We start from the raw sequence: 27077 nt of genomic DNA, 5'->3' as shown, positions 1-27077 counted from the left end.
CCATTTACCACCAAGTTCGGAAAAACTTTGTGGACAGTCCCCAAACTGCTTTTCTTATAGAAGGTCAATCCGGCCAAGAAATCCTATGTGTAACTGCCCCTTTATTGGACAAAGCTGTTAAAAGAGAGTACTCCTGGCCCTGTGTGACAGGGAGACTGGGAGTCTACCGTACTGGTAAAGAGAAAGCAGTTACTGGAAGAAATGATGTATAATGTATAAGTTATTAGTCTACCGCCCGTTGTAAATCAAGGGAGAAAACAGGAGTTAATGGAGACCGTAACGATTAGTCTTTCATTGAAAAGCAGTTCACAGTCTCTGCCAACTGCAATCCCACTTTGTCAGATGCTCTGCTGTTGATGCAGAATCAAATGACCCTTCTTCATGTGCTAAACATCTGTAATCATCTGCAGCTGTTTGACCATCACCGGCTTCTGCTGCTAAGCAGTTCAGAATCATTTCAGAGCAGTCAAGCCTGCCTAGCCCCGCCACCCATCTACACCTCCAACCTTCCCAAACCTTTTTAGAAACACAGCAAGGAGTGTGCCAAGTAGCTCTGGAGCTGCAGCTGCCACAAAGAGTGTGAGGGGAGCATTGGACCATCAGCTTTCAGGGCAGAACTGACGGTTTCCACATGCACGTTTACCTTCTTTGAGTGAGCTTTGAACAAGAACCAGAAAAAAGGAATGAGTTTAACTTTGATGGGACTGATTTACCTAATAAGATGCCTTTTCCAAATCTTTTTCTGACTCCAAAATTAGGCTGGCAACTAACTATACAAAATATACAGGTCCTTCTCAAAAAATTAGCATATTGTGATAAAGTTCATTATTTTCCATAATGTCATGATGAAAATTTAACATTCATATATTTTAGATTCATTGCACACTAACTGAAATATTTCAGGTCTTTTATTGTCTTAATACGGATGATTTTGGCATACAGCTCATGAAAACCCAAAATTCCTATCTCACAAAATTAGCATATCATTAAAAGGGTCTCTAAACGAGCTATGAACCTAATCATCTGAATCAACGAGTTAACTCTAAACACCTGCAAAAGATTCCTGAGGCCTTTAAAACTCCCAGCCTGGTTCATCACTCAAAACCCCAATCATGGGTAAGACTGCCGACCTGACTGCTGTCCAGAAGGCCACTATTGACACCCTCAAGCAAGAGGGTAAGACACAGAAAGAAATTTCTGAACGAATAGGCTGTTCCCAGAGTGCTGTATCAAGGCACCTCAGTGGGAAGTCTGTGGGAAGGAAAAAGTGTGGCAGAAAACGCTGCACAACGTGAAGAGGTGACCGGACCCTGAGGAAGATTGTGGAGAAGGGCCGATTCCAGACCTTGGGGGACCTGCGGAAGCAGTGGACTGAGTCTGGAGTAGAAACATCCAGAGTCACCGTGCACAGACGTGTGCAGGAAATGGGCTACAGGTGCTGCATTCCCCAGGTCAAGCCACTTTTGAACCAGAAACAGCGGCAGAAGCGCCTGACCTGGGCTACAGAGAAGCAGCACTGGACTGTTGCTCAGTGGTCCAAAGTACTTTTTTCGGATGAAAGCAAATTCTGCATGTCATTCAGAAATCAAGGTGCCAGAGTCTGGAGGAAGACTGGGGAGAAGGAAATGCCAAAATGCCAGAAGTCCAGTGTAAAGTACCCACAGTCAGTGATGGTCTGGGGTGCCGTGTCAGCTGCTGGTGTTGGTCCACTGTGTTTTATCAAGGGCAGGGTCAATGCAGCTAGCTATCAGGAGATTTTGGAGCACTTCATGCTTCCATCTGCTGAAAAGCTTTATGGAGATGAAGATTTCATTTTTCAGCATGACCTGGCACCTGCTCACAGTGCCAAAACCACTGGTAAATGGTTTACTGACCATGGTATCACTGTGCTCAATTAGCCTGCCAACTCTCCTGACCCGAACCCCATAGAGAATCTGTGGGATATTGTGAAGAGAACGTTGAGAGACTCAAGACCCAACACTCTGGATGAGCTAAAGGCCGCTATCGAAGCATCCTGGGCCTCCATAAGACCTCAGCAGTGCCACAGGCTGATTGCCTCCATGCCACGCCGCATTGAAGCAGTCATTTCTGCAAAAGGATTCCTGACCAAGTATTGAGTGCATAACTGTACATGATTATTTGAAGGTTGACGTTTTTTGTATTAAAAACACTTTTCTTTTATTGGTCGGATGAAATAGGCTAATTTTGTGAGATAGGGATTTTGGGTTTTCATGAGCTGTATGCCAAAATCATCCGTATTAAGACAATAAAAGACCTGAAATATTTCAGTTAGTGTGCAATGAATCTAAAATATATGAATGTTAAATTTTCATCATTACATTATAGAAAATAATTAACTTTATCACAATATGCTAATATTTTGAGAAGGATCTGTAACAGTGTGTCCATTGGCCATAAGATACATTTTAATAGCTGTTTGATGGTGCCAGGTTAACAGAAAATGATTAAATGTAGGTGTGGCAAATTAGTATTTTATTAAATAATGGGGCTCCTAAAATATCAGCGCAGTCACTTCAACATGCATGTTTTTTATTTATTTCCTTTGATAACGTTCACTTCAAAGCATCAGGGTTTTGTCTCAACCAGTTCTGATTTGATCTAACCAACCCTCTGAAGAACGCATAACACTCATACGATAAACCACTAAACGATGGCCCCTTAAAAGTAATAACTACATTGCAGGTATAATGGTTGTCTCCAGAGTTTCCTGAAGACAGACATGATGTAGATCTTCCAGTTATCAGGCTCCTTTTCTGGGGAACCAGCTGCCTGTTTCTGTCAGTGAGGCTGATCCTCCATCTACTTTTAAGACTAGGGTTAAAGCTTTAATTTGCTTTTAGTTAGAGAAGATAAGGTTATTCTAATGCTGCAGAACATACTGACCACTTTTCCCCGTTTCTGCTCTCTATTTTCTCCTCCTACTCTGCATTTATAGTCATTGCCTTCATTTGTTTTGTGTTGTCTGTTTAGGCTCAGGATTTTGTTGTGTCTCCTGCCTGAAAGAAGCAACTGATGGTTTGCTTACTATTAACATACTATCTTCTCTGTGTTTTTCCCCCATAGAAAGTACTCCCGGCCCAGTGCTTCTGTGTTTAGCAGCCTTTCCTTTCTGTACAGGACCACAGACTGAGCTATTGCTGCCATAAAGTCTGCATACTATCATTGTTTTTTTAGAAAGTAATCCTGCCCAGTGTTTCTGTTGGGTCTCCCTCGCTTGTCTTCTCCTCCCAAAGCCAGTAGAAGCAAATGGAAGCTCATACCTAGCTTCTTTCTGCTGAAAGTTTCATTCTATTAAAAAGGGGTGGTTCCTGCCCACTGTTGCCACATGCTTGCTCTGGAGGAAGGATTGCTGTAAAGTCAATGACGTGATGCAATTGCTTGGGCTTTCTTAGATAAGATTTCTTTTTAATTGACCCAGATTATTTGTTCAACTGAATTTGACTGAATTGTAATATAATTGTACACATCAATAAGGTAGAAACTAAACATTCATACGTCTTCCAATTATCCAGAACTGGGTTGTGGTGGCACTTCCCTCTTTCCAGACACCTCCTCCAGCTCCTCTGGGGGAAGTCTGAGGCAATTCCCAGGCCAGCCGACAGACATAGTACCTCCAGCTCGTCCTGGGCCTGAAACGTCCAGGGGGCATCCAAAACAGATGCCAGAGCAGCTGGCTCCTCTTGATATGGATTAGGAGCGGCTCTACTCCGAGCTTCTCTGAATAGCCCTGCTCCTCACCCCATCGCTAAGGTAGTGGCCAGCCACCCTGTGAAGGAAGCTGATTTCAGCCGCTTGTATCCGTGATCTCCTTCTTCAGTCGTGACCCAAAGTTCATAATCATAGGTGAGGGTAGAAATGTAGACTGATTGGTAAATTGAGTCTCCCCTTTCGGCTCAGCTCTCTTCACCACAACGGACTGGCGCAACGTCAGCATTACTGCTGCAGCCGCATCAATCAGTTTGTCAACCATTCTTGCTTGTGAACAAGACCTTGAGATACTCAAACTTTTCCAGTTGAGGCAAGACCTCCCATCCAACCCAGGGAGGGCAAGCCATCTTTTTCCAATTGAGAACCATGGCCTAGGACTTGGAGGAGCCGATCCTCATCCCTGCCGCTTCGCACTTAGCTGCGAACCGCCCCAGCACATGCTGTAGGATCGGGTCAGAGGGAGCCAGCAGAACCACATCTTCTGTAAAAGCAGAGACGAAATCCACTGGCCGCCAAATGAGACTCCCTCCAGCCCTTGGCTGTGCCTATGGTAATATTATTTCTAGTTAATTGGACTGTTACTGGATCAGAACCTGATTATAAGACTAGGATGCACTAGACTAATCTGGATTGATTTGAACTGAATTTCTGTGCTCTTGGATTCTATATAACGAGACATGAACTGGACTTGTCTTGTAAAGTTCCTTGACGTGGCATTGTGAATTGGTGCCATAATAATAAACTGAACAGGTCAACCAGCACGGGAACATGATAAAAAATAAAACAGTTTTGTATGATAGTCCAAAACGGCAGGATCTCTCCTTTCATAAATCTTTTGTTTGTGGCGCCTCCTTCATGTTACCTCCTGTGTTGTTGCCACACAGGAAAACTGTGCCTCGGCTCCATGTAAAGAACAGAGTTGAACACACCAGGATGTTGTGCACGTTGTATTCCCTCCCGGGTGGGACCACCTGGATGAGGACAACAAGGCCCCTGACCTACTGTTCTCCAGTCTCATCAGACTGACAGCCAACCTCATTGCAGTCGAGTGTTTCCTCCCGTCTGTGTATCGTTACTGAAGTTCTAACAAGCAGATTAACATTTGGAGCCAAGATGTAGTTTAAGCTTCAAACAAAAAAGTATGTCACCCAGAGTAAAATACTTCTGTTTGTGAACAGACCTACATTTGTTTGCTTTTTTTCTGTGTAGAAGAAACAGGAGGTATTTTAAGTAAGACATACTGAACTTTAAATGAGGAACGACTCCTAAACATAAGCAGCATGCGGCTGTATTAAATACAGCTTTTAGAAAGTGCAAGTATATATTATAATGTACTATTATATTACAGTGACTCAGCCTTGCTGTTAAAGCATTACAAAATTTTTGCAACTTGCAGTAATTTGACACTAGAACAGGAGGCCAATCTTTCAGTTATCAGGCTCTTCTCCTGTTGACGCAACCCACAGCTTTTGTCCATTAGGCAGACACCCTTTCTACATTAAGACTAGGGGTAAAAATGTCCTTTCTGACAAAGATTATAATTAGGGTGGTGTAGGTTCCTCCGAGCTGGCTGTGTTGTAATGCCGCTATAGTTGTAGACTGCTGGAGGACTAACCACTCACTCGGTTTTTCATTAATGCATTATTTGTAACTACTGAACAATTCACTTTGGGTTTTTTTCTCAATAGAAAGTACTCCTGGCACAAGGGTTTTGTGTTTGTCCAATTCAATCTGAGGCTGGTTCTCCCTGTTCAAAGGGAGTTATTCAGCTTGGGATTTTTCAGAATGAGGGAATATATTGATGGAAGATTCTGTAAAAACTGCTGGTTTCATGAGGTATTTTTACTGAACTTCCATTTTTCTAAAAACTGTACACCGACCACTCAAATAATTTTCCCACTACGAGTTTTATTCACCCAGCCAACCATTCACATCCGCACACCAATCCAAAGATCGATAGGCAACTTAGAGTTTAGTGCCTTGCCCCAGGGCACATCGACATGTGGCAGGGGAGGAAACTGGAAATGAAAACAACTTTACAACTGCAACATGACTGCTCTTTCCACAAAACCTGTTTTAGTTCAGTTAGGATTAAACTGATTTCTAATTGCTAACAGCCAAAATAATGACGGAGATCATTTATTTAGGTTTCCAAATTCAGATGTTTACATTCCTTTCCCTAATATTAGGTTGAAGCGCCTTTAACGCCTCTGTATCCTTCAACAAGCTTCTCACAAGCAATTTTAGCCCATTCCTCCTAGCAGAACTGGTGTAACTGGGTCAGGTTTGTGGGCCGCCTTACACCTCATCACCTCTGTCCACAGATTTTTACTGGGACAGATCGGAGCTGCGTGATGGCCACTCCAAAAGACTGACTTTGTTGTCCCTATGCCACAGCCTTGGCTGGGGTCCTGTCTAAGGTCTCGAGATGTTGATTCAAAATTTTCACACAATGTTCTTCTCTAATTGTGCAGTCCATTTTGTGAAGTACACCAGTCCCTCCAGCGGCGAAACACCAAAACATGATGCTTGCCATCCTCATACTTCACACCTGGGATGGTGTTTTCAGGCATGTTTCAGGTGTTTCCTTCAACTGTAACAATGGTCATTGTTAGGAATAACCTTTATTAATATTACTCATAGCTGTTTTTCCCATTTATACCATAGTGATATAAAGCATAAGTTCTAATGTTTCCTTTTTGTTAGAATAGGATAAGAAGCTCATAAACATATAGTTCAAGGATAAATGGCCCAAGGTTTGTCATGAACGACCTGTGGCTGGGGCACTGGGTTTGATGGTGGAGCAGCCGGTATAACTGGTTTGATTAGAAAGCAGCACACTTAGATTAAGTATGGACACCCGCTTCTACACAACCTACCAGATAGACACCACAATGGTGACACATAGTCTACTGATAAACACTGAGGGAGGGAACATCCATTGCATTGGAGAACCAGATATAAAAACTGTATGTGACCTTTTTCCATGGCTCTTCGTCATCCTCTAACAGACGGTGACGGTCTGAGACGGGAGCCTCAGCGCTGATCTCTGTAATCATTCCTCTGCCTTAATTTAGATTAAAAGGAGCTAAAAGATAGAAACTGTTTGAGAGTCGTTCCTTTAAGAGCCAGAGTTAGATAAAGTGTGTGATCGCTTCTGAGGACCAAGGACCGGAGGAACTCCGAGACGTCTGACCGCCAACAGGGTGCGGTAGCTCGAACATCATTATGTCCAAACACTTCGGTTTTGTTTTTCATTAGATCACAAGACATGTCTCAATAAATTAAAGTTTTTCTCTGTGTGCAACTGCAATCTGGCATGTTTCTTTTAGAGAAATGGCTTCTTCTTCACATCAGTCTTTTTGTTTTGTTCAGTGGTTGAGTAACACAGAACCAGTCTCCTTCCTGAAAGGCATAATAGCCCGACACCATCATGGTGTTTATAGTTTGAACAGATGAAGCTGCCACTTTCAGGCCTCTGTAAACTACATACAAGGATGAACCCAAATTGCAGAGGTCCACAATTCTCTTCCTGGTATCCTGGCTGATTTTTTCCATGTCACACAAGGAAGTACTTGTGTTTGAGGTACTAACTAAAAATACATCCAGGTGTGACGCCATTTAACTCTAATGTTGAGAACTATCAGAAGCTCACAAAGCCATGATTTTAAACTGATTAAAGGCATTTAAGTAATGAAACATTCTCATTGTTCTGACATTTAATAAATGGAAACCATTTTTGTAATCATAACTGACCTGTACAGGGAAAGGTTTAGTCTGATTTAATGTAATTTGGCCAACAAAAGAAAATAGAAAAACTGTAGGAAAAAAGAAACTTGAGTTTTTTTGCATTAGTTTAATGTAATGAAGTAAAAATCTGACGTGTGGAAGGTGTTTCTGTCCCACCACCCAGAGCACAGCTGCTGACAGCCTGCAGCGCTCCGTCCAACACAGCTGTAAAGGTGTCCTGAAAGCAGAATAGGTCCCCCCCTCCCCTCCTTGTTGTCATCACCTTAGGTTTAATGACGCCCAGCAGCATCTCCACCCAGAGGAGCGAACAGGAAGTCTAATTCTAGCCGACTTCCTGTATGACATTCCTGACCTAAGCAGCCTTCCTGCCAGGCTCTTGCAGGCTTTGAATGCGTAGCAGAGCTTCGGTTTCAGTTGGCACAGCGTACAAAAAATTCCTACTTGAGTGAAATTTCAGGTGTGAAGAAAAAACTAAACAGAGCGGGGAATATTTATCATTTCTGTTGATACTAATACCACTTCTCAATAAGGCGGAAACTCAACATTCATAAGGACATCCATCAGTAAAACGCACTTCAGTGCATTTTACTGATGGATGTCATGGTTTTATGTGAAACCAACACAAAGTAGTGCTGATTGGGAAATGGATGGAAATTATGTAAATCTTTTCACAAATAGATATCTGAAAAGTGTGGCGTGTTTGTTTTCAGCCAACCCTTTACTCTTGACACCCGTTAACAAAATTAACCTAATAAGTAAATGGAGTCCATCAGTGTGTAATCGAAGTATGAATCAAGCTGTTTTGTGAAGCCTTCAGAGGTTTGTTGTAGATCATTACCAAACAAACATCATCATGAAGACAAAGGAACACATTAGAGAGGCCAAGGATGAAGTTTAAAGCAGAGTTAGGAGGGAAAACAATGCATCAAGCCTTGAACATCTCACAGAGCTCGGTTCAACCCAGAATCAGAAAATGGAGTGTGGCACAAATGTAAACCTAACAAGACATTGCTGTGCATCTTAAATAAGTCATGGCAAGAAGAGATTTTATCAGAAAATACCCTAAGAGCTCTATGGTAACTCTGTAGGAGCTGCAAAGACCCAGAGCTCAGGTGGGAGAATCTGTCTATAGGACAACTTTTAGTCATGGACTCGACAAATCCACAAATCCTTGAAAGCCACAAGAAGTCCTGCTTGCAGTTTGCCACAGGTCACGCAGAGGACACGGCAAACATGAAAGGAGGTGCCCTGGTCAGATGAGACCAAAATGGAACTTTCTGGCTTACATGCAAAATGCACACACACACACACACACACACACTGGGAACCACTCTTCCCACCATGAAACCTGGTGGCAGCAGGATCATGCTTCGGGAATACGGACAGTGACGCTGATAAAAGAGTTAGCAGGAAGGGCGGTGGAGCTAAATACTGGACAATCCAGGTATAAAACCTCATAGAGGCTGCAACAGACTTGAGAATGGGCAGGAGGTTCACCTTCAGGCAGGACAAAGAACCTTCAAATATAGGCAGAGCTAAAACTGAATGGTTTAAGTTGATTTGTCAGAACGTCCCAGTCAAAGACCAGATCCAAAACAGAAGCAATGAGCAATAGCAATGTATTTTAGCATTTAAGTGATATGAATATTTTTGCAACTCAGTGATATTTGTGTTTCTCATGCCAGTTTTATCAATCATTAAGCCGATTCAATCCTTAAACTTTATTGGTACTTTCTAATTAGTGCATATATTGAGAATACACATTTACAAGAAAACAGACGACGTGACAGATGTGAAAGAAAACGTAAAGGAACAAATCACATTAATTTATCCTCACCTTTTGACTCTATCAAAAGCGTGTTTACAACATTAACTAAATGGGTCTTTTTATGTGCAATAATGACGAACACTGCAGAGTGCTGAGAACAAAGTCTGGGGACATTTCTCTCAACTTGCACCTTTCACTGACAAATTGTATCCTTAAAGAAACAAACATATATGATCAAACTTAGAGATATCACATCTGTAGGAGATACAGTATCGTCTTTGAGAAAATAAATTGCTTTCGATTAGCTATATTTGTACTGTTTCTGTTCTCGGTAACACTCATCTTAGGTTAGTTTAGCAGAGTTAGACATTTATTTAGTATTCGTGTATATATCCGAATTATTTATCTTTCAAGCTTAAACAGTAAAAATAGAATCGGAATCCATATATGTGTTCCAGTAAACATTAGCAATAGAATAAGCAACAATCCCTTCAACAACCTAAAGTGACAATTTATTATTAAATCTGCTGATTGCCAAAGAAGAAAACAAAGAAAATAAATCTGGCCCCAACTAAAACCAGAGAATAAAAAAAAAATCTGATAACATAAAAGTAAAAATATTTAAATGGCAACAGAGTTTGCAAGTAGAAGTGCAAACCAACCATAATAGATTGGATTCAGGTTAAAAAAATAACAACAAAAAAAAGAATTAGAAATTTCTCCCATCAATAAATCAACATTAGATGTATTTCATCGTTACAGCAGTGAGCCAGAGCTTCATCTTCCAGAACCTTGATGTCAGCGTATACTCTACCGAACACCTAGAGGCTGATTCCAGGACGCCTTCATGATCCTCAGGTAAGATGGACCATGTGGGGGTGTGTTACAGGATGCTCTCCCTCAGGTTCCCGCTGCTGGACGCCTGGTTCTCTGCCCGGGGACAGTTCCATGTGTGGAAGTCCAGCAGGGCTTGGTTGAGCTTCTCCATCCAGTCCAATCTCTCCTGCTTGGTGTCGGCTGAGAACCAACACCTGAAAGGTTCAAAACATGTGTTAACATCTCAAATAAAACAGTGCTGCGCCTCCCTCGTCTTGTTGCTGCACACTGCCAGTCAGATGACTGAAAGAAAGCTGCTACATGTTTTCAGCTCACACAACTGAGTTTAACTCTAACCCCCAATTCAAACTCAAAATACCAAAACAAAATGTTATAGCTCATGAAGGTAACTGTTATTAACTTGATTTTATATTTTAAATAAAACAGTTAGTTCATTTTATACATTTTTCTTTAAAGCTTTTGTGTCAGACTGTGGTATTTTTAGTCAACGATTCTGGCCCAAGCCTCTATAAAAAAGTATCTAAATGAATATTTTTATGATTATTCATAACCCATTAAAATAACCATTTCAAGAAAAATAAACCGATATGATATGCAACGAGTTAAGTAAATGGGTACCAATTAGAAAAAGCAAAGGTTGATATCAAACAGGATTATTTATAACCTAACAACATGGATTTAAAAACATTATCTCATAATTAAAACAAAGCTTTATTTTGTGACAGATATACGTTTTAATTTATCTCAGAAAGCACTCTAGGTCTTTCATATCGAACTGGCGATGCAGGCTTTTAGCACCTGTGCCGTCTTTTGTTAAAAACCAAACCTCCATACTGAAGCTTCTCGACCATCTGTCGAACTGCAATCCTCATCATCATAAATGTCTGCAGGATTGGAACCATAAGGTGCAGCTCGAGGCCTTGTTTGGCAAGCTATTCAGCTGTTCTCTGCATGGTGCTAATATAGTTAGTCTCCTAGAAGGGCCTTTACTGCACTTCATACCCACAGCTTATGTAGATTTAATAGGCCAAAAGGTTAAAGTTGACCGACAGCTGTGGAGACACATGATGATGGAAAAGACATAACAAGAGTGAGGAAAATGTGGATTAATCCCAACCAATAGCCTTACCAAAATATTCTCCATCATTATTGTTATACGATTTCCCCAACAGCCCCAGAGTGCAGACAGTTTTACCAATAAACATGAACACGCAACCCATGGTTTAATCTGGATAGAGGCTAATTAAAACGTCACGTTTAACCTTGCACAGCTTTTCAGTTGTGTTTGCATTTTTATTTGAACTTACTTGGACGGTGCTTCCTGGTTCTGGTCGTCCTGCTGAGAGGCGTTCGCCAGCTCAAAGGTAAAAGGTCGAGCACATGAATCTCTCTTAACAGGCCTGACACACTGACTGGGAGACCTGGGCAGAGAGATGCTGCCTTCTGCTTCCTGAAGAGTTAAAGCAGAGAATCAAATCACCCCCCTGACTCTTATCCGCCTACATCTAGTGGTCTATCCTTACCTTGGTCTCCCTGTCGTTTGGGTTGTTCCAGTAGTACATGTTGCATTCCTCCAGAACAAAATATCGCCGATTCCACACCCCGAACCCACTGATCAACGTAAACATTGTCTGGAGAGAAACAACAAAAGCAACCAGCGTCAATGTAAAAGGAATTTATTTCTTATTTATCCAAGTGAAAGTAGATGCAAGCAATTCCAGGATTTTACAGATCAGACTATAATAAAAATTATCTCCTCTTTGTGGAGGAATTTTAGCCTATTTCTGTTTAAAGAAATGGTCCTCATTGCTTGCATTAAGAGTGAGGTACGCAGGTCCTGCGGCTGCAAAACAAGCCCAGACCATCACCACTCTGCCACTGGGCTGACAGTTGGTATGAGATGTTAGTGGTGATGTGCTACATTTTGTTGTCTCCACATGCTGCTGTACATTATGACCAAACACCCCTACTTTGGTCTCATCAGTCCAAAGATGTTATTTGGTCCGTTTACTTGCAACTTTACAAACCTAAGTTATGCTGGCATATGTTTTTAGACCTTAGGGGTCTCCTGGAAGCCCTTCCAGAAAACACACTTCTTTCAACTGTCCTGTTACTCACCTCAATATTTATCTTACTCAGACCTGTAGAGTCCTAGATGGAGTTCTTGGGTTTTTTTGCAATTTCTTTGAGCATTTCATTGTCCGACCCATCGGGAAAATCTACTGGCACTTTCACGTTTGTGAAGATTATCAACTGGCTTAAAGGTTTTCCACCTGTGAATAATCTGTCCAAATAGTTTAGAAATTGCCTCATAATCCTTCCCACACTGACCGTTTCTCCTGCTTGTATAGAGATCAAACCTGCTTGGGATCCATTAATAAAGTGTATTTACTTAACTCCTAAATTCATAGGAAACAGCAGGGGTGTACTTAGTTTTGAACACATCTTTTCCATTTTGGCTTCATGGTTCTCTAAATAAATGACAGCATGGGATCAGCTGTGTGTTTGTGTATTTTCAGGTTAGAATTAAATGACTTCAGAACCCAGTAAAGTCCGGATAATTTAATTAGGTCCAGACACATAAGACCCGATAATTAAAAGGAGGTTATAGTGCTTTGTTTTTTCCATAAATTTAGCTTATACAGCATCATTACGAGTACAATTTAAAAAAAAAAAAAACATTTGAGTGAACAACTTTCATCGGCTGGGAGGATTACGATCCAGTCAAAGCTGCTGGTTTTATGGTTCCGATGCGGCTGGCTGTGAACACACGGGTTCTGCAAGTTTCAGTAAACTACATTTAATACTTTAGTCCACTTTGGATCTACAGATTCATTATGAAACAACTTCAAGGCAACTTAAACTCCTAACACCACCCTACTACGTCATTTACTTAGACCCAACGTATCTCGGTCTTTTCTGGTTCTGGCATGTGACTCGGTTGCTTTTACACCTAAGTTATACATTTTTAGCACATTTTACTCTGTAGTCCCAACAGTAAGCGTCATAACAGTTACTGGGAACAGGTTTGAGACAACTATTTAATGAATACTCTCCAGAAGTAGCTGGTGGTGGATAAAATTAAGTTGTTAAGTGAATTTCCTAAACAAACACCAACAAGGCAGCTTCAGGAAAAGATTTCCTTTGAGGGTTTATGGGAACGGCTAAATGTTAGACAATAAATCCAAAACAAATCATTTCTGCAAGCATTTCACAAAAAAACATGAAAAATTACAACAACAAAAAAATTAAAATGGATGCACATGTTTAGGAGCTATGATGAAAAGTCTGGACATATTTAAGACTTTGATGTCTAAATTTGACATGATTAAAATTAAGACTTTTAATGACTCCTGCAGAATTTCCTGCAGTTGTTTCCAAGATTGAAGCAGGACTATGATGAATAAATGAAAAAAGCTCCCAGTTGTGTTGAGATGTGTTTTGATTGGAACAGATCTGGTTCTGGAACAACAGAAACATAAATGATTTTAATATTCCAGGAAATGAAAATCTGTTGCACAAATTGCTGTTTGGGCCAGAATTTCCTTCTAGCTGATTAGACAATAGACAGTAAAAAAAATAAATAAATAAATAAAAAAAGGCTCTTGGAGTTCAGGCTCCAGTTTAAGACTTAAAATTGACCAAATTTCAACTCAGAGACCTAAGAATATTCATGAAAAATAAACCTCGGTTATAGAAAAATAAGAAAAACAACACTGCTGACCAGGAAGCCTTGGTGCTGGACATCAGAGTGGCCCTCGCTGTCCAGTTTCAGGTAGATGTGGCCCTCTAGTGGTGAGAGAAATGGCACCTACGAGAGGAGAAGTCACGTTCAAACAAATGGAATAAAACAGACCAGAGGATCTTGTTTGGTTTTAGTAACTTCATTGGCTGAGTTGTGGACACCTGGTTAGAAAATTTAAAAGATGTCATTTGTAATCTGAGTGTGTTGCAGAAAAAAAATTAATTACCACAATACATTTTTGTTAAATATGTTCCTTCTGATTTGATGAAATGAAGCCATTTTTCTGTAACTGCATCTAACATTTAATGAGATGCAGGAATGTAGCAGAAAAATGTATGAAAGCAAATCACAACACTTTCAGAAACCTCTTGCTTTTACATTGAGGGTAAGAACAGGTTTAAGAGGTGAAAACGGCAACGCAGAGTAAAAAAAAAAGACTGCAACGGGTGTTAATTATAATCAAAACTGAAATCATGCAGGTGGTTAGTGAGGAACATGCAGAGAAGTAAAGGGGTGGCAGAGGTTTGAAAAGAGTGAAACCTTTTCCTGAAATTCATCTCCCAGCAGCCTCCTGATTTTGCCGTCAAGTTTCATCTGAGTGGACGAAGCAAGACAGAGGGAGGGAGGGGGGGGGGGGGGCAGACATATTACATTAACAGTGAGACAACCCAGGTGTGGACTTGACAAGGAAAAAACAAAATGGGCCAATGCGACTAACAGTGATGCAGTGCACTGTGACATAAAACTGAACAGAGCAGGAATGTGCAGATGGTGTTTCAGATTACACACACGTTGCTGTGGGTACGGCTCGTTTCTGATCATCAGCACATTTGGTTTAATTCTACAACGCAGTGCTCAGTTAACTGCGTGATAGTTTAGAATCAGAGTAAGAGGGATTTGTAAACATCTATTTTAGCTCTGCAGTAAAAATTAAACCCATCAATCATAAATTACCTTATCGAGAGGGAATTTGCTGCATCCCAGAGAAGCCAAGGTGATCTTGTGGGAACCCACCAGAGAAAAGTTACTGGAGCGGCGAGTGTTGAGAGCAGCGGGAGCGGCGCCTGAAGGTAAAAGAAGCCCAAAAACGATGACTCGTGACATTAGAGTTTGCAATAAACTGCATAACATCACCAAAACAGCAAAAACTCAACTTACATGTGAACACGTTGCTGGACTTCTGTTAATCAATAAGAAAATGCATTAAGCTGATGCTTGAAGCACAAAAAAATATAACTAGTGTTTTTGATATTTGCACATAAAATATCCCTGAATACTTACTGTAATGGTATTCAGAAGCTTCCTTGGTGTGACCTGAGTTTGTCAACAGACCCCATATAAGTTAGATGGCTTTCATTTAACACATGCATTGTTTTGGACTTCTGAGAAAAATAATCACCCACTTACACGAGACTTGGTGCTGGTCCGATCCGAGCTGCAGCTGGTTCCTGAAGTAGGACACTAAATGGAAAAAGAAACATTAACTACAGACAAAAATACTAATAACTTTGCTTTCAATCAAAACCAGAACACAAATGTACTTCAATGCAAGTTTAGGACGAATTACGTCTTCAATACTCAAATTGCCTGAATGTTTTTCTGCACTTTTTAAAACTTCTGGACATTTGACTGCAAAACATAAAACAACGCAATGCTAGGAGCAGGCTTTGTCTGGTCCCCTGTAGCCCGAATTTAAAACCAAAAAGAACGATCTCAGAAGTAGGACTTCTGACATGGAAAATCTGAGCTACTCGAGTGACTTCAGGGTTAAATTTGAAAGATGGCTGCCCACAACTTCAAAACTTTAATACTTCGGTGATCAGCCGAATCGCCAAGGTTTGCTTACATTTGTAGCTATTAAATACCAAAAAGTTAAATGAATTTATATCTCACCAGGCTGTAGACTTCAACATCAATCTCAAAAGATGAGCGAATATCCTTTCTGGAATGTTGAGAACAAAATACATGCATTTATTTGTTGTGCATTTTTAATTTGAAACTATAATTTTAGCAGTGAAAAAAAAAAAAAAACACGCACACTTTATTTATCGATCAGAAACTGGAATAATGCCACGGTTGAATAGATGTAGCTTACAGTGTGACTGCAGTCGGGAAGGAGATGGTGTCTCCATTCTGAGCGTCAGCAGCTGTGGCCAGCGGCGTGGCGATGATGTTGCAGGGCCCGTAGCGGATCAGGACAAAGAAGTAGTGGCTCGGCCGTCCTGAATGAGTTCATAATCAACCCCGTCTTTTAAGTATGCCTCTGCACCAACGTATTTGTGCATCAAACTTTGACTAACCACCTCAAAAGTAAAAGGAGGAAAGTAAAATAAGAGAAAAACCTCTGCTACTCTGCGGTCTTACCTGCACGGTTGTGTGATGAGCAGACAAATTCCACCTTCAGAGGCAGCTGGATGTTGGTGATGCTAACGGTTCCTCTGCAGGCCTGCTGGGAAACGTAGTCCGTGTCCTCCTTTGCAGCCTCTTCAGACTGAAGGTTCCTCTCCTCCCGCAGTCTGGCCACCTCTGCCAGCAGAGCAGAGCGTTTCTCACCTAAAAAGCAGAAAAATCACAACTAAATACAGAGCAGTGAGGGAATGGATTCCCATATTATGCCTTCAACACAGCTAGTCAAAAACACCAGGTAGTCAGTCACTAAAGAAATAACAGGTCGAGAGATTAAAAACATCCAATCACAGCCTCACTACTTAATCCCAACCTGGCTAATTCAACACAGCTAAACATCTAAAGATCCAAATGCAATCAATCTGAAAAGCAGCACCTTGCTAGTTATTCTGAGTAGAGAAATATTGACTGTAAACAAAACACAGTGGTTTCCATACAGGACACAAGCAGAAGCTTCTCAGCTTCAGCCTCCTCCAGCGAGCCTCGACCATGCTCCTCATCAGTGCAGCAGCTCAGAGCCTGCAGCGTCTGGTTGATCACAGTCTGCAGCTTCCCAGCCTCTTCATTCAGAGCCTAAGGCAACCACACAGTCAGAAAGCTTTCAGAGGTTAATCTAAGCTCATCTAAGAAAATATTTAGGAAACTTAAATCTTATCCAAACAGTGTCTGATGGACTTTAATAAACTGATCTATAGATCTTACTTCAGGGGAAAAAAGCAGAAGATAAATTCATATTTTTGCTAATAATGTGAAATTTGCTGTCCGTTTTCCAGGCATTTAACTGGTTGTGACAGAATACTATATTTTAATGGCATGAAAAAAAAAAAAAACTATTTCTTACTGTTATTCTCTTTATGATGTTGACGGGCGCTTTAGGCTCTGGAGCGCGTCTCTGAACCGCAGGAGTCACACTCTGAATGGTTGGCAGCTTGCTTTGCCTTTGTGTGCGGTATGCATCGATGCTGTTACAAACCACAGATAACATCAGCTCACTGAAGGCTGTAGAAAAATACTGAGACGCATCACCACCTGACTAGTGTACGGTAACCTAGGATCAAACTGCTCTGAGAGCGGAAAACAAGACAACCTGTTCATGCTGCTGACATTATAAAATACACCGTTATTCTCTAAAACAAGGTATTCCTGTAATGTTAGAACACCGTCGTTCGGCTCAAGCGGTTTAGTTTTTAAGAACAAAATGCACAAAGTTGCTGGTCCATCCCACACCAGAGATGTCTTTGTTAGCTCTATCCATCCATCTTTTTCATTTTCATTTATTTCAGTAAGTCAATTCACATTATATATATATTAATTACACACAGACTAATGTTTTAAAGTCTTTATTTCTGTTAATAGTGGTTTTCCACAAACAGCTACTGAAAAACCAACATTTAAGATTACATCAGAATATTAGATCAGAACAAAAAAATATATATATTTTTAATGAAGAAAGGTGGGCTTAAAGAAAAATGTTTAACAACTGCATAAAGGTTGGCATTTTTAATGTGAAACACGAGCCCCATCAGAAGGCATATTCTAATTTAGTGAATTAGAGTGTAGCTCTAACCACTGTACATCCAGAAAGTCAGGACATTTTCTTTGGCAGCTGCTGTTGAGCGTAAAGTTTCATCATGATCCTGCGCTGAAGGAAAGTAAACAACCAAACCCGAACAGAGGAAATCGAATTATGCAGCAAGATCTGAATAATATATCAGGAGAGCAACCAAGATCGGATCAAATTTAATGCTCGGTTTTAAGAATAAAACTGGGAATTTCAGCTCAGACAATAGATGACGTCTGAAAGCCATTGACTATAGGCAGCAGTTTTCCATCTCAGTAACACAGCATGGCAGTTCAGGAGTGAGCAAAAGGAGAGCAAGTCAGGGGTTCGCAACCTGCGGCTCAGGAGCCAACAATGGGCTCTTTGGACCTTTCCCAACGGCTCTTTGTAACTTTGGCAAAAAAAATAAAAATTAAGAACCAACTAATGTTTTTAAATAAAAATATAATAAAATGTAGGTTATAGTAGTCTATCATTCTTTTATGGAATAATTGCACTGAATTTCCACAGTAATAATAATGGTTTTAGATCCATTTTCCTTGTCATCAAGTGGAAACTAAATGCTTTATCTTTGATATTTTAGTTTCCCATTGAACATCCTCTTTATGATTTTCTTCATTTTAAAATAAATAAATTGAAATAAAATGGTGTAAAAAATAACGGCAGATATTTATAAAAAATTATGATTAGTCTTTTTTCACGTTTAGGGTCATGTAACCTTTGTGGATCTGAAAAAAACAAAAGGGTCAACGTCAGGTCAGTGAGTGAGAAACTTCCTTCGAGAAATCTGTCTAATTTGAAATCATAATTTCAGCTATTATGAACCGCAGCAGCTGCTGATGAGTTTTTTTCTTTAACGCTACACACTGTGGTTAGACAAGTGGTCTGTCTGCTATGTTTTGTTCTTCCCACATTTAGCTGATTAGCTGCCTTTCTCTTTCTGAATTTCCTGTACGGGAGCCCAAATTAATTATACTTCATCTTGTTTTAATCATATTTAATTGTGCATATGAATAACTAAGAAAAAGAATCCTAAATAATACATACAGTTAGTCATTTTTGAGTTAGATTCTCCATTATTAAATTTTAACTTAAATAAAAATTGATTTTTTTTCTTTACATTTTACAGTTTACACTGTGGGATGCAAACAATGAAAAATTATTCTTAAAAAATATTTTTTTTTTGGGAAAAAATAATTATTTGGGGTAATCTGGTAACTGAAAAATTAGTTAATAAATTGGGGAAAAAACCCGTTCCTTTTTTAACATATCGGGCCGATATGTTAAACTAGGATTCATCTTTCTTTAATTTTTAAAGAAAAAAACGGTAAAATCTTTTCCAACCTGTACAGAGGAGCAGATTCAGGAGATAGGGTGCTGGTCTCTTGTGGGGTCAGGAGCAAAGATGGAGGATTTGACTCTTGGGCTGCTGCCAGTCGCTGTTTAAAAAAATGAGGCAAACACATTTGGCTTCTGTTTTTTCTGAAGTTCCGGGTTCTGGAAAAGTTCTTCTTGTGAAATTTAAAGAAACAAAGCAAAGATGTAAACAAGCCTTACCAGTGGGGTAACCACAGCTTCAACAGACTTGCTGAGAGGAGAGAGGATGCCGCTTTGAGGAAAAGTAAGAAGCTCATCTTCATCACATTCCTCTTCTCTGGGCTCTTCCTCCGTTTCATTTTTCTCCCTCTCCAAGTCCACGCTGTTTTTGCCCCCAGAACAAGCGATACCACTATCATGATCTTCTCCGTCTTCCTCAACTCGCCCCTCTTCTTCTACCTTTTCAGCATATTCAAGCACCTCCTCAAACATCTTCTCAATAGTTTCAGCCGTGTTGGTGTCATCATGACATTCGGATCCAGCATCTGATGAGAGAGATGTTGCATCAAAACATTGGCGACAGCAGGTGACTTTTGAGATTCTTCAGAACATATAAAATCAGGTTCATAATCACACCCAGATGTGGAGAGCCATCTGGACAGCAACTAACAATTACTTAGCTAATCAATTAATCTGTGGGCTATTTTTTTAATTAATTGATTCATAATCGCATAGCAAAAAGTGCTTAATAGGATATTTTGTACAGAATTTAAACCTAGCTAAAGCTATGCCACTTGAGGAGTTCTGAATATGGCATATTTACAAAAAAAAAAAAGTCTTTAAATTCAAAATGTATATATTTTTGTACAATTTTGGCTTAATTCCTGCCCTAAGGGGGTTGTTCTTTCAGCAAATGGCATGTTTCAGAGTCTTTATACTCCAGTTAACGATTAATTGATAACAAAATTAGTTGACGATTATGTCAGTCATCGATTAATCCAATTAACTGTTGCAGCCCTACAGAAAATAATTAAGAAATTACTTACTTGTGTCTAAAACAAATGCAAAAGAAACAAGCATACAGAAACATCAGTGAACACCATCAGAGACATTACCGTGTGAAACAGTGTGAAGACAAAAGCTGCCATTTTATTAAAGTTCTGGACAATTTATTTATGTTATAACTTTATAGGCCTGGAGTTTACATAAATTCATTTTTAATATCCTTACTAAGAAAGCATAATTTCCTAATGCATATGCAGAAATGTGCTTAAGTCTCGAGTCACTCCTTACTTTAGATTTCGCTTAAAAGTAGCTATACTTTAAAATCTTTTAAAGAAGTCCCAACCTAAACGTTTCCAGGTTTAATCTTGTTGCTTAATGTCTGATCTGTGAACACGGCATTTATTTAACATTACTGTAGTCTGAGATTGGGGCTCTGTATTAGCAAATGCCTCATTCTGAATGACTTGGATCAGTAATCGGGGAGAAAGATCCTGATTAGGATAACCCCATTTAAAAATGAATGACTGGTATTTTTGGTATTCGCAGGACTTAAAAATTGTACATCAAATCCAGACGGTAACCGACATTCAGTCAAGGGCATCGTTTAAGGTTTCTACATCTACAATTTGGTGGATTGAGGGTATAACAAGCATACAACTCACGCTCAGCGACAGCGTTTTCCATTTCTTTAATATACACCTCTTAATGTGAACCCAGTGCTGCCAGTTTACCAGTGGAAAATAGTTAGTCTCACCAACAAAGTGCTTCCCCCCTGTGATGCTCTCTAGGAAGATGCCAAAGTGCTCTTCAGACTTATCTCACCTGACAGACTGGTCTCTGCCTTGGACTCTGCTGAGACGTCGCTCTCAGACAAAGCCGAGCTATTGATCAGCTCAGGCTCCAGGATAAAGGTGACTTTCTTTGAGCTTTCTGCCTTTACAACATCCTTCCTTCCTTCTGCTGAACCTCTCTCCCCCTCATGGGGCTGAGCAACATTTTCAGCATTTCTTTCATAAACTGCATTGTATGAGGATTTTTCTCTCAAAGCCTCATCTTGTAAAGCTAATTTCCTTTTCAAAGAATCATCTACACTGTTGTCCCCCTCACTTTCCTCCTCTGGTCTAATCTTCTCATCTTCCTGCTGTTTAAAAAAGCCAGCGGTCTTATTTGAGACATCTAGATCTGGAGCAACATTATTTGTAAAGCTGCTTCTGTTCTCCTTCCCCTCTCTAGCCACTTCCAAGTCCTCTTCTTTATCTTTAGTGAACACTTCCTTCTTCTCTGAGATAGCTTCTTCATCAACTGACACCTCTCGTTGAGGATATCTCCATACCCTTAATTCCTCATCTGTTGAAGGCTCAATCTCCTCCTCATTGTATGTAGAACCTTCCATTGTCTCATCGTCATCGAAAGTAAACACCTCGGACCTTTCCTCTTTGGTTACTATGGAAACATGGCTCGTTTCCTTCGCGTTTGACTCGTCTAGAAGAGTTGACTGTAAGAAATTGTTCTTATCAGCTGCATGCAGCTCTGACAGACTGTGCTCCTCACTGAAGGACAACTTTAACACAGTCTGGCCCTCTGGATAATGGGACCCTGGCTGCTCTTCTTTATTCAGAATAACTGTCTTGAGCTCCTTCTCGGTTCCATCTTCCTCACCATGAGAAATGCTCTCCTTCTGGCCTTCACTGGTGAGTCTAAGCTCTGTAGATACACCAGTAGCATCAGAGGGTGCTCCGTAACCTGTTGAAAACGAAGCTCTGAGTCTTACTACAGGCCCTTCTCAAAATATTAGCATATTGTGATAAAGTTCATTATTTTCCATAATGTCAAGATGAAAATTTAACATTCATATATTTTAGATTCATTGCACACTAACTGAAATATTTCAGGTCTTTTATTGTCTTAATACGGATGATTTTGGCATACAGCTCATTAAAACCCAAAATTTCTATCTCACTAAATTAGCATATTTCATCCGACCAATAAAAGAAAAGTGTTTTTAATACAAAAAACATCAACCTTCAAATAATCATGTACAGTTATGCACTCAATACTTGGTCGGGAATCCTTTGCAGAAATGACTGCTTCAATGCGGCGTGGCATGGAGGCAATCAGCCTGTGGCACTGCTGAGGTCTTATGGAGGCCCAGGATGCTTCGATAGCGGCCTTTAGCTCATCCAGAGTGTTGGGTCTTGAGTCTCTCAACGTTCTCTTCACAATATCCCACAGATTCTCTATGGGGTTCAGGTCAGGAGAGTTGGCAGGCCAATTGAGCACAGTGATACCATGGTCAGTAAACCATTTACCAGTGGTTTTGGCACTGTGAGCAGGTGCCAGGTCGTGCTGAAAAATGAAATCTTCATCTCCATAAAGCTTTTCAGCAGATGGAAGCATGAAGTGCTCCAAAATCTCCTGATAGTTAGCTGCATTGACCCTGCCCTTGATAAAACACAGTGAACCAACACCAGCAGCTGACACGGCACCCCAGACCATCATTGACTGTGGGTACTTGACACTGGACTTCTGGCATTTTGGCATTTCCTTCTCCCCAGTCTTCCTCCAGACTCTGGCATCTTGATTTCCGAATGACATGCAGAATTTGCTTTCATCCGAAAAAAGTACTTTGGACCACTGAGCAACAGTCCAGTGCTGCTTCTCTGTAGCCCAGGTCAGGCGCTTCTGCCGCTGTTTCTGGTTCAAAAGTGGCTTGACCTGGGGAATGCAGCACCTGTAGCCCATTTCCTGCACACGCCTGTGCACGGTGGCTCTGGATGTTTCTACTCCAGAGTCAGTCCACTGCTTCCGCAGGTCCCCCAAGGTCTGGAATCGGCCCTTCTCCACAATCTTCCTCAGGGTCCGGTCACCTCTTCTCGTTGTGCAGCGTTTTCTGCCACACTTTTTCCTTCCCACAGACTTCCCACTGAGGTGCCTTGATACAGCACTCTGGGAACAACCTATTCGTTCAGAAATGTCTTTCTGTGTCTTACCCTCTTGCCTGAGGGTGTCAATAGTGGCCTTCTGGACAGCAGTCAGGTCGGCAGTCTTACCCATGATTGGGGTTTTGAGTGATAAACCAGGCTGGGAGTTTTAAAGGCCTCAGGAATCTTTTGAAGGTGTTTAGAGTTAACTCGTTGATTCAGATGATTAGGTTCATAGCTCGTTTAGAGACCCTTTTAATGATATGCTAATTTTGTGAGATAGGAATTTTGGGTTTTCATGAGCTGTATGCCAAAATCATCCGTATTAAGACAATAAAAGACCTGAAATATTTCAGTTAGTGTGCAATGAATCTAAAATATATGAATGTTAAATTTTCATCATTACATTATGGAAAATAATGAACTTTATCACAATATGCTAATATTTTGAGAAGGACCTGTACATCACACTGAAATGCTACACCTCACATACCTAAAACACTACATTAGTTTGAGTCAGTAAAGGTCAAACTAGTTAGCAAACAACAATGAACATAAAAAAACAACAAATGCAAGGAAATTATTTCAGAAATGGGCACAATATTTTTGTACGATTAAACTAAAAATGTGCAAAACCTGGTGTTCCAAAAACATTTCTACATGTAGAAACTTGTTTCTTTATACAGACTCAATTTTTTAAAGTCTCCTTTTAGCCCATTTTTAATATGGGTTCCAGATATTTCTAAAGGGTTGAGGCTTTAAATATGGGAGCTGATTAAGGGGGAACCACTGACGAAGCGACAGATGGATAACATCTTTGATAGCGTATTATAAACAGTAGAGCTACACAATATATTGAATTACAACATTGCTTTCTAATACTATATTTGGCCAATAAAACAGATTTTCACCCTTCTTTTTGTCCACAACTCTTCTTTACTGACCAAGATGATCATAAAGCTCAGAAAGAATAGTGGTGATTGTGATGATGAAGAAAGAAAACATGTGGGTTAGTTGTAGTTGATATTGTAATATTTAATAATAATGTTGTAACGTCACGTTTTCCTTTTGCAGCACTAATGGATGGACTGATGAACAGTAAATAAAAAGATGAGTGCACAGCTTATAGTAGAGGGACAGACTGATAGAGAGATGCATGGAAAGATGGGCAGAGAGGTAAATAATGAAGAAAATCAGAGGAATGGACAGGTGGATGAAATGATGGGTGGATGACGGATGGATGAACAGATGGGACACGGAATAAAGCCTAGAAATGTAGATATTTTCCTTATTCATCCAGACCTGAAAAACTTCTGTAATCTGAGGGTCGCTCAGGTCACTCTGATACTGGGACTATTCTACAACATATTAAATGAAGGTCAGCTTCTCTCTGTGTAGAACTGACCGATATAATCAGTATAAATTATAAACTAAATAAATCAACATTCAGATTATTTGTTTTTGTATTTAATTAGATCTTTCCTGCAGGTTAAACATGCCGTCCAGGAATTCGAACCTCGAGAAATAGTTTTCATAGCAGATCTAGGATAAATGACCAGTATTCAATCCTTGGTATTGGCTTACTTGACTAGATTTGCCTAGTTTGAATAGCTACATGTAGTCTGTTTCACAGAAGTGCTAATATTACAACTCAGCTTGTAGAACACCTCATGTCCTTCCAGCCTCCTTAACTAAAACTCTTTTTATTTATCCACGTCCTGCTCCTTGGGATTCAAGTCTAGACTTTATTTAAGACTTGCAAGATAAGATGACTCTTACCCATCAAATTCCCAGAAGGTGTCTTTGCAACAGATGTCAAAATTTCAGTAAAACTCCCATCTTTCATCTCAGCATCTCCAGGAACCTGCTGAAACATCAGGATATTGACATTGGGATGAAATAAGACAAAGCAGTTTCTGTGTATTTCAGCAAGCAATTATGTTAAGAATTTAAGCAGAAACTGTTTTTAAAAAGTAAATAATTCATAGTGATGCAAAACAGAAACACAACAAGTGCTTTTCAAGTGATTATACTCCTCTTACTGAAGATACCCAGGACGCTGAAACCTTAACAGATGGAAATAGATGCAAAACTTCAATAAAGTTTCCCCAAAACCACAACACTGTGTCCAAGATGAAACTATCTAAAATCCTGCAACCTACAGCGTTTAAAGAGGTGATATTTTTAAATCCAACCTAACAATTACCACTCCACATATGTGCTAAAAGTGCAAAAGGTGACCAGTCAGTGAAGTCCCATTTAAATCACTGACTTACATTCTGGGGCTGCAGAGGAGGCCAACAAAATTTCCTTTTAGATACAGGAACACGTGAGGGGGAAGAGCTGCCAACAGGGTGCCTTCCCTTTTAATGTTTTTATAAAGTAAAATACAAAACAAATATTACAAGTAAGAGTCAACTGGAAATACAGCAAGCAGGTTTCTAAAATGCAAAAAACGACAACATAATGTGGAGTAAAAAGATTATACCCACAGGTATATAGGAAAGACCTGAACTATTATTGTTTAAGTGTCTTAATGGTTATTTCTTACAATTTATACACTAATTTATGTCAATGACAGAAATGAACTACGGTGCTAGGCATGAATTAACTGCAGTCTTGTAGCATCAGTAAAGGCTTTCAGAAAAAGGTTTGTTAGAATGGATCAATTTAAAGACAAAAACACTCAACCAGCTTCAATCAAACCTGCAAACTATAATTAACTAAAAAATATATTGTTGTGTTTAAAAGCATCGATTTCTCAAACACACCTGATTAATTGAGGAATCAGAGCTGCACCATTTCAGCCAGGCGTTCTCGATGACTGACTGGAAAGGCAACTGGTTTAACTCCAGTTCCCGTTCCTGATAATAATAATAAAAATAAAAAAACAAAGTTATAAATCATTCAGATTGTGCTAACACACCTTCAGAACTTGATTATCCAGGTTTTAAGAGATTTCTTATGATAAAAGATGAACACAAATGGCTATGAAGTAGAGACAGACGCAGAGACTGAAGCAGCAGGACAAACCTGGCGTATAATGGAAGCCTGCTTGGAGCTGGGTGTTGTTGTGCACTGTAGTTTCTGCTGAATGCCACACACAAAACCGGAGCGGGTCCGTGGGCAGGTGCTGGCAGGACTCGGCGTTTGGGTGGCGTTAGCCTGAGAGACCGGTGTCTTAAAGCGGTCCATCCGTTGATTAAATTCTTCCTCACCTGGAAAAAGGTTCAGATTGGTCCCATTTGTCAACAGCAGGAGATATATTTGTGCATCCTGATAACCAGGATGAAATAAATACTCTCTTTGGTTTAAACAGCCCATACTACAGACCCCTGCTGTATTCTATGAGGCTCCTTATTTCCATTTAACATTATTTTGATCATTCAGAATTATATTTTTTATATAAGAGGGCTTTGTTGAAGATCGTTAGAGGACAACATACCAATTTGCTTTCTCTACTTATAAAAAAGGCAAACATCACAACAGTAAAGTGAAACGGTTTTCATGCGAGTACAGAGATGATATTTCAGCTATAGATGTGTGTGAAGGTGTGATCTCATTTGCATCCTCACCGAGAAGATGCTCTCTGACACCCCTGTTGGGAACCGATGGGCCTTCATTTCCCGGATCCGAGAGAGAACGCAGGCCTAGAAAACAAAAGCAAACAAACAAACAAACAAACAAAAAAAAAAAAAACATTTTAAACTGCAGTTTCAGCTGAACATAACTTTATGGTTCATCGGCATCTTGACAAATATTATCAGAGAGGAGGGTAGAGAAGCAAAAGCTTGTACTCCAGTAACTGTAGTGATACTTAAAATGACATTCCTCAAGTAGAAGAAAAACTACAGTACAGTAAAACTACTCCTAGAAGTATATTTTGTCATAAAGTTAATGTAACTGAGTTAATGTAACTAGTTACTACCCACCTCTGAATATTACTAGTATGTTGTTCCATAATTATAGTTCATCTTGATTCCAATTAAACAGTGAAATGATAATGAACATAAGTTATAACTGTTATGGTTTTTTTAT

General features: G+C 40.0%; 2 protein-coding genes across 12 annotated transcripts in view; one reads left to right on the top strand and one right to left on the bottom strand.

Moving 5' to 3' along the window:
* Positions 1–9185: 9185 nt before the first annotated feature.
* The window catches only part of si:dkey-30c15.10 (uncharacterized protein LOC559353 homolog), a 22195-nt gene continuing 4303 nt past the window's right edge, over positions 9186–27077 (bottom strand). For 2 of the 11 annotated variants that reach the window (XM_047354295.1, XM_047354302.1), the window contains exons 4-25: positions 26615–26689; positions 26073–26257; positions 25811–25903; positions 25316–25402; positions 24819–24906; positions 20941–21861; positions 19354–19658; positions 19141–19235; positions 17077–17197; positions 16673–16808; positions 16194–16382; positions 15925–16051; positions 15723–15771; positions 15237–15290; positions 15111–15143; positions 14988–15009; positions 14784–14893; positions 14370–14423; positions 13809–13895; positions 11608–11715; positions 11392–11534; positions 9186–10278 (exon numbers count right to left, since the gene is read on the bottom strand). In XM_047354295.1, the coding sequence (XP_047210251.1) occupies positions 10131–10278; positions 11392–11534; positions 11608–11715; positions 13809–13895; positions 14370–14423; positions 14784–14893; positions 14988–15009; positions 15111–15143; positions 15237–15290; positions 15723–15771; positions 15925–16051; positions 16194–16382; positions 16673–16808; positions 17077–17197; positions 19141–19235; positions 19354–19658; positions 20941–21861; positions 24819–24906; positions 25316–25402; positions 25811–25903; positions 26073–26257; positions 26615–26689 (3230 nt within the window). In that variant the 3' untranslated portion in view covers positions 9186–10130. The other 9 variants (XM_047354347.1, XM_047354310.1, XM_047354338.1 and 6 more) reach the window with 9 other exon arrangements.
* Positions 21676–27077, top strand: part of LOC124860800 (C-C motif chemokine 4-like) — an 18957-nt gene continuing 13555 nt past the window's right edge. Inside the window, exon 1 of the mRNA XM_047354383.1 lies at positions 21676–21809. The gene's annotated coding sequence lies outside the window, so the exon portion shown is untranslated. The remainder of the gene's footprint in view (positions 21810–27077) is intronic.

This window comes from Girardinichthys multiradiatus, chromosome 2, assembly GCF_021462225.1.
Source record: "Girardinichthys multiradiatus isolate DD_20200921_A chromosome 2, DD_fGirMul_XY1, whole genome shotgun sequence".
NCBI classification, from domain to species: Eukaryota; Metazoa; Chordata; class Actinopteri; order Cyprinodontiformes; family Goodeidae; genus Girardinichthys; species Girardinichthys multiradiatus.
Note: the sequence above shows the minus strand (reverse complement) of the source record. Positions and strands in the feature narration are given on the sequence as shown.